This window comes from Trypanosoma equiperdum (genome assembly GCF_001457755.1).
Source record: "Trypanosoma equiperdum strain OVI genome assembly, contig: ctg_1655, whole genome shotgun sequence".
NCBI classification, from domain to species: Eukaryota; Euglenozoa; class Kinetoplastea; order Trypanosomatida; family Trypanosomatidae; genus Trypanosoma; species Trypanosoma equiperdum.
The window spans coordinates 31,704-39,051 of NW_027123677.1; the positions used below are offsets into that span (position 1 = coordinate 31,704).

Sequence of the window (7,348 nt, forward strand, 5' to 3'; positions counted from 1 at the left end):
GTCACTTCCCATTTGTGCTGCTTCGTTGTGCTCGTGTGTTTGGATTTCATTAGTGGTGCTTCTTTGCTGCTCCTATTTTTTTATTTATTTTTGTTTCTTCTTCCTAAAACATGCCATTGTGTTCTTATTCCTTTCTTTCCCTCCCCCCTTCTGCGGCCTCCTCTTTTTGCAACGCGGTTTACTGTGTACACCTGTGGCCCAGCGCCTCCGCCGCAATCACCGAAGAAGTAACTTCATCAGTGGAGGGAAATAAAAAGAAATACGCTCTGTGGGCCCGTTTGCTTACGCGTGAGCCGTAAGAAACAAAAAGAGAAGGAATCGCATAGGGTTTAGTTGAAGTTGCCATGCGCTGGACCACTCTGTTGTTGGCTGCTCCCAAGAAGAAATTGCGTGGGACAGTAATCTCATGGCATCCCTTCGAGCGCCGCGGTTCCATCGTTTGCGCCGAGGATCAGAAGACGTATGCAATTCCTAACGCTCGGGCCTTTGAGACAATTCTACCGACGCAAATACATTCTTTAGTTGGAGCTCACGTCGAGTTTATGGCAATCAGTAGCGCGAGGGAAACCGATAGCGTTATCACACGCAACCGTGTGGACGAGATCACTGCGAAAAGCTACATGCAGCCCACTCCTGTGGACTTTCTTGCCGTCTTCCGCTCAGATACACGGCAAGAGGAAAAAGATACACCCAGTTCCCTTCGGGGAGGAATGAAAGCTACATTACCGGAACGGCAAGCGGTACCAACGCCATTGCAACCCGAGTTGTTTGCTGGGAACATTGTGGTGGACCTTGACAGTCTGTCATTGCTCCCTGACAGCGACCGCAACTGCATCCGTAACCGTAACAGCGATGCAGTGGACATGTGGGAGGCTGAAGATGGTATTTTAATGGGAGGCATTCCAGCCCCGCTTGGCTTAAAGGACCTCCGAAACACCGTTGTACTGGACAGTGATACTAAAGAATTGTTACGCTTACGACGACGATTTGGGGACGAGAAGAAGGCACGTGAAGAACTGGAGAGGCGGCGGCGGGAGCTGAAGGTTGCCGAGGCCCAAAAGAGGACGGTTTTAGCAACGGAGCAAACGGGAATTGTGCTCGCGTGGTCCCAACTGTACCGTAGCGGAGTTGTGTTATGCGATGTGACCGCGCTCCCCGATTCTCCATCCTCCGCCCCTCTTGCAATGGAGGGACCGGAGGGAAATGTTTGTATTATACGCAATGTAGATGCTTTCGACACCGCACTCCCAACGGCTTTGGATTTGGTGGGACGCATTGTCACTTTTAAAAAGGTAACGTACACTGCACATCCATCAAAAGTGTTCGCCGAGAACATTACTGTTTCGGGTGAAATAAACTTTGAGGGGGCGCGTGCTAGCGCGGTTGAGGCTAAGGTGAAGGAGTCCGCCGAAGCGCACCAAGCGAAACGGACAAAGCAATTCGGTACGCTGTTTGATGATGCGGCTGACGAAAGCGATGAACCTCTTCCGTCTGGTCCGCTCTATGGTGTGGTCACTCGATGGAGCGGTGGACAGGGCATTATTGAAACGGGAAACAGACGTCTGTATTACATCCGTTCTGCTGCTGATTTTGTGCAGCTTATCGACCAGAAAAGCAGCTCTATTCGAGGGGCTGTTGTGTGTTTTAATGTTGATCCCAAGGACCGCCGGAACGCCAAGGAGATCAGCGTTCTTTCTTTGGCGGTGAGAGATACGACTAGCACAGCTTCTACCTTGGGGATACGTGACGTGGCGTTTGTGACTGACAGAAGTGTTTCTTGCGGCTCAAGCGGTGTTGAGTGTGCCGCTGTGGTAGCGGAACCTCCGGCTGCTGCAGCTTGGATTGAAGGAATGATAGTCACGTGGTCACCACTGGAGGCGCAAGCTGTTATTGAGGGGGATGATGGTAACCGGTACCTTATACGTGATGGGGAAGAGAATATTGTTGACTATAAGTCACGTAGTCTGTTGCTGAGAAAAGGACGGCGCGTGAGGTTTACATCGGAAGGTGTCACAGGTCGACTTGCGTCCAACGTTACTCTTCTCGATGAGGAGGCGGATGAAGCGACTATAGCTGAGGCAGAATTGCATGAGCGCCAGAGTCGTCTTAGTGACGGTCACGGTGAAGAGGCCATTGCGTCGCCCTTGAGTACGGCCTATTGGATAAGTCGTATGGACAAGGTTGGGTACGACACTGCTGAGGTGAAACGGATGCAAAACAAGGCCATCACCTTCGAGGATGACGACGATGAGGACGACAAATTGCTTGATAGTGAGGACCTCTTCAAGAAGGATCACTGGTTTAACGACCCACGGAAGAACATGCGACTACCAAACAGTGATGTGACAGCGGGTAATCTCGCTCTCATTGGCCCAGCGTCAATGATGAATATTGCAATGAAGGCGCATGATCCTAAGAAGTTGGAAAAGATGAAGGATAAGTACTATAATCGCCTAACGGAACCAATGAAGGAATATGCGTGGAAGCAGGCGAAGGAGCTCGCACCCAAGTACGAGAAGCGCATCAAGGACGCTCAAGAGAAGGGTGAAGAGCCCCGGTTTTCCTTCTATTAACTCGGTGAGGGAATCAGGAAGAAGATTATTCCATGTCCCACTAGTGAATAGCGTAGCTTTAAAAGGTCACGGTATCGGCAGCGATCCACGGGGCTACGCAATTTTACTGTTTCCAATTGTCGAGAATTAGCTCGTAGTTATCGTTGTTTTACTTGCATGAGAAGGAAGAGAATGCTTGTCAGCTGACCTTCATGTACGTTTTCTTCCATTTTCCTTGATACTCCCCTTTCCCTACTCTTTTTTTTTCATTTCTTATCCAAATGAAAGCTTACTGAGAAGCCGTCTTCTCAGTAGTAAGGTTTGCGGCGAGAAGGGTAGTGGCGAGGGAACGGGAAAGGCTGTGAGGTGTGATTGCGAAGAGAGGGAAAGTGTGTTGAAGGGAATATTAGTTGCGGAAGTGAGTAGACCTCTTATATCAACGATGGTTTCCAAAACGCGGCGGCAGCGACAGAAGCGAAAGAGTGCGATGGATGCCAACGGCGGAGTATTACCTCCAGTCATTCCATCTGAGCGGAAGTCCGTACACCTGAAAAAAACACGGCCCAAGATGAAGGGAAAGATGAAGATCCGCCTCGGCCACGAGTCGCCAGTTGACATTTATGAAGGCTTTGAGGAGCGTAAGGGTGTGCTGTGGCGTTGCCCTACCTGTACTAAGGAATGCCGAGTGATGGGTTTCTGTGTGGATTGCGCAAGTGGCAGAAAGTCTCGTGTTCACACTGGAGTTACGATGTCACGACATTCAACGGCGAAAAAGGAGGTCAGCCTACCCGTCTCCTCAGGTGTAGTGAAGAAGAAACTAAAGTTGAAAAAGAAAGTGAAGTAGCTTTGTCGCATGCGGAGCCGCACGGGGGCGCCACAGCCCCTGTGAAGCGCATTTGCAGAAAGCCAAACGATGTAGTGACGATGACACATGCTCAAACATGTGCTTTGCGCTGTGCACTATAGTGTGCGCAGTTACGTGGGTGATGATTGTTAGATCTGGACTTGTGTTGGCGCTCGTGTGTATGAAGACATCATTACCTAAAGTCGTATGCGGTCCGTTTAAATGTTTTAATATTTACTCCACAACTGCACCATAAGATTGTTCACCCGTTTGGACCACCTCGCTCTTTTACTATAAGCTCCCTCCTATTCGCACCCCTAAAAAAGTACAGGCAACATATACATAAGCTGCTTAAGCGAATTGCTGCAAGTACAGGTATCGTACCTGTCCCGAATTTGTGATTGGAGAGGAGAAAAGGGCGAGAGCAGACAACTTCGCAGTTGTTGTTGTTTTTTTTGCATCTGAAGAAAATGGATGCGTTTTTGGAGTCGCTGAAGGAGGCTCATGAGGAGGTGATGAATGCCACTGGATGGGGTGCGTTTTTTTCTGGAGAGGGACAGAAGTGGAGCATGAGCCCCATAGGTGCATTCCAGCAGTTTCGGAAGGAAGTTGCCGCTTTTATTTCGGCTGTGAATTGGTGGGAACCGTACTTTAGATATCTCGCACTCTTCCATTTGACCGTTGCTGTCACAGTCGTGCTGACGACTTGGAGGGCTTCCATAGATCGCATTTTTGTAGTTACCGTTTTACTTTTGCTCGTAGTGTGGGGCTCGTCGTATTTAAACGAATGGGGGAGCTCACACGCCTCACAGATATTCGTTGAAAAGGGAGCTAATTACTTTGATCCCTCTGGTTTGTTTATCATGGTGACTTTAGACATGCCACTCTTTTTGCTGGTTTTATGGTTACAAGCTCGCGCGTTTTTGCAACTGCTGAGACTAATGGTCGTTGTGAAGCGGAACCAGATAAAGAGGGAGATGGAGAAGTTTCCTTGTGGGAGAAAAGGTGAAAGGCCTGCAGCTTCAAGCAAGAAAAAAACATGACTTGGTTGTGGATGATCGTGTAGGGGGTTTGCACCCCTGTTAGCTCTTTCCTTTCCCCTTTGTGACGGTGCTTGTCACTGCACGATTCCTTTTGTGCTCTCACTTTCCGGTTGCAAAAGGGAGGTTATTGTACTGCAAACCTTTATCGGTGTGTCGTGCGCCCTTACATTTTCCTCGTTTTTATGGCGTATGGGTGGCCGCTTATAGCCGTTTATTGTTGGAACCGTAACTGAGCCCGGTCCGCTATTTTGTCACGCTGGCACTCGTGCGAGTGGCAACCTTCTCTACACTCCTTCCCATTATTGCTAACTGTACTTTACCTCGCCGTTGCAAATTTAGTATAGCTTATCACTCAGTTGGATGGCATGAGTTCTTCATGGCTGTCCTTCGAGCGGTTCATCCACAGCAAGTTTGCCACCATGTGCCGCCGTGGCCTCGTTGTGTTCGGCTTATTCGGTGTAGGAAGTGACTATTATCTCATGCACTACTACGAGGCCTTTGAGCCAAGTGAGGGCAAGTTGTACTACATCGACTGGAGCCCTATTGGGAGGCCGCGTTGTCAGATCCATTTGTTGCCCAACAACAACTATCCCAACTACAGTCCATGGACTCCAAGGAATGGTGATGTCGTGCTTGCGCGAAGTGTGCCACACGAACCTAACTGGATTCAGCTAATTAGTGGAAGATTTGTGGAGCGCGAGACGTGTGGGGTACAGCTTGCTGTGCCTATTGAGGAGGTTCAGGAACGACAGCGACGTGAGGAACGCGGCAAAGAGGAGTTAAAGAAACTTCTTGGGGTAAAAGATGCGACAGATGAGCAGCTATGAATAGCTGTCAAATACGTGCTTGTATGAGGACGCAGAGGCGTTACTGTTATTTTCATCTGTCGTGCTCCTGTGCATCCGTCATGGTGTCGTTCGTTTGATTTTTTTTTTTAAATCAAGAAGTATTCAGGGAGCGTACTACTGTTACGTATTGTTGTGGATGCCTTGCCGACATTTGTTTCTGCCTCTTTTTCTTTTTCCGGTTGTTTTTTGCTTTATTCTGTGGGAAACAAAAAATTCCCGTTTCCAACGCACGAACGCACCTGCCGTTCCCTCGTTTATGCTGAAGCCCGCGGTATAACTGGGGTGCAAAGAAAAGCAGAGACCACCAAATCAAGGGGAGCGGTGCCAATCGGGTGATCAAAAAAGTTTGGTGCAGGAGGAGGGGGGCGGAAAGCTGAGGAAAAAAGTGTTTTTTTTTCTTATTGCCAACTTGAAATGGTGATGAGGGCGCATCTTCCTCTTTTGAGTCGTGCTTCAACGCTGGCATTCAACCAGCCAGTGCCGAATAGCACATTTTTCGGCCAACGGAGGCAAAAAATACTCGAGGACTTGCAGGAGAACAAAAACGACAAAAGCCTTGCGGGTCGTGTGGACCCTCAAGTGGCTCCTTTAGTGCAGTTCATCAATGAACACTTTAGTTGCTATGTGACGTCCAGCTCCTGTTCCGGTAGGGTATCACTCTTTCATAAAGGTCAACTATCCGCCGGCTGCCCCATAAACCCACTAGCAGAGGCGAAAGTCTTAAAGGCTGATGCCAATGCTGATATGCACAACCGAAAACGTGGCGCCTTTGGTCAGGGAGCATTGTTTCAATCACACGATCCAATCCCTAATGTGGAGGAGATGGTCACGCAGCGCCTGGTACCTGTCTTGGGGTCCTTTGAGGAATGGCGGAGTCGACAACTCCAACTGGAGGGGGGACTCAAGTTAATGCAGGAAAAGAAGCATTTCGACTCACTACTGCACGAGACGGAACTTCTGGAGTTGAAGTTCGAACCAATGATTGTTCATGTTCAGTGCGAGACTCTTGATGATGCCGCGCGGTTGCTTCAATGCGCCAATGAGAGTGGGCAAATGGAGAGTGGAATACTGTCGTGCTCGCGGGGGGCGAACGAGCAGAGGAAAATTACATGCTGCATCACATCGTCATTGCGCGTGGCGCTTCCTTTGTTTGCCCAGGGTTGCTGGCTGTTGGGGCACCCAAAGTTTGACTCTGCGGAGTGGCGTTCACTCCTGACAAATGCATTAGTGCACATGAATGTTTTGTTTGGAGTGAATGAGCAAAGGCGCGGACGGTTTCTGGAGAAACTTCAGAAGCAACTTCTGTAATAGCTAAGGAAAAGATATTATTGTTGTTTCTTTATAGCTTCACCTGCCGAACCATGGAGGCGACTGACCTGTGTGAAAACGAGGAAATACATTTGTAACTCACCTTATCATTACGACTTAACAGTTTGGGATTCACCTTCGGAGAGAAGCGATTTCGATCGCTTAAAGTCTCACGACTGACGACGAGTGGCAACCTGAAGGCGGGCAGCATGTTTTACAATGTGCTTGAAGGGCTGTTTCGGGTGTTATGACATCTGCTTGATGCCCACGTTTACCATTTCGCTCTGCCTACATCTCCGGGGCGTGAGTTAAATAATGGACTGCGGGGTTCTTTACCGAAGCCGGGTGGTTAATAGTTTCCATGCGGTAGCACCATGACGCAGCAGCTGGTGATGCAATATATATATATATATATTATGCCTTTTGGTTTCCCGCTCATAGGAAAGGCACGGAATTTTGGTGCCACTGTGAGGCGGCTGCTCAGCATCAGCATGTGTGCGTAGGTGTGTGTGTGTGGGGGGGGGGGCAACCGGTTGAGACATAGCATCGCGTTTTGTGACAAATAAAACGAAGAATTCGTAGCGTTTAATAATTCTTTGTTGTTGTCGCGCTAACAAGCGCTAATGGAAACTTAAAAAGAAAGCAAGAGTGGGATGGGTAGTTGGGACATCCTCTGTCATGCCACTTTTTTTACGGCACGATTTTTTTCTTCACTTTCTCATTTTTGTATACTAAATTGAGTGTTTTTTTTTT

General features: G+C 48.8%; 5 protein-coding genes across 5 annotated transcripts; all 5 read left to right on the forward strand.

The window, feature by feature from the left end:
- Positions 1–344: 344 nt before the first annotated feature.
- TEOVI_000501000 (uncharacterized protein) lies at positions 345–2,573 on the forward strand (the record flags this gene model as incomplete). The annotated part of the gene is made up of 1 exon (XM_067222561.1): positions 345–2,573. One exon carries the CDS (start codon positions 345–347, stop codon positions 2,571–2,573), a length of 2,229 nt encoding a protein of 742 aa, XP_067078662.1.
- A 421-nt stretch (positions 2,574–2,994) lies between these two features.
- TEOVI_000501100 (uncharacterized protein) lies at positions 2,995–3,396 on the forward strand (the record flags this gene model as incomplete). The annotated part of the gene is made up of 1 exon (XM_067222562.1): positions 2,995–3,396. The coding sequence occupies one exon, from the start codon at positions 2,995–2,997 to the stop codon at positions 3,394–3,396; it is 402 nt and encodes a 133-aa protein (XP_067078663.1).
- Positions 3,397–3,866: 470 nt separating this feature from the next.
- TEOVI_000501200 (Transmembrane protein 18, putative) lies at positions 3,867–4,439 on the forward strand (the record flags this gene model as incomplete). The annotated part of the gene is made up of 1 exon (XM_067222563.1): positions 3,867–4,439. The coding sequence occupies one exon, from the start codon at positions 3,867–3,869 to the stop codon at positions 4,437–4,439; it is 573 nt and encodes a 190-aa protein (XP_067078664.1).
- A 365-nt stretch (positions 4,440–4,804) lies between these two features.
- On the forward strand, positions 4,805–5,266 carry TEOVI_000501300 (18 kDa ER-associated protein; the record flags this gene model as incomplete). Its single annotated transcript, XM_067222564.1, has 1 exon — positions 4,805–5,266. One exon carries the CDS (start codon positions 4,805–4,807, stop codon positions 5,264–5,266), a length of 462 nt encoding a protein of 153 aa, XP_067078665.1.
- Positions 5,267–5,701: 435 nt separating this feature from the next.
- Positions 5,702–6,595, forward strand: TEOVI_000501400 (Methyltransferase TYW3, putative; the record flags this gene model as incomplete). Its single annotated transcript, XM_067222565.1, has 1 exon — positions 5,702–6,595. The coding sequence occupies one exon, from the start codon at positions 5,702–5,704 to the stop codon at positions 6,593–6,595; it is 894 nt and encodes a 297-aa protein (XP_067078666.1).
- Positions 6,596–7,348: the final 753 nt, after the last annotated feature.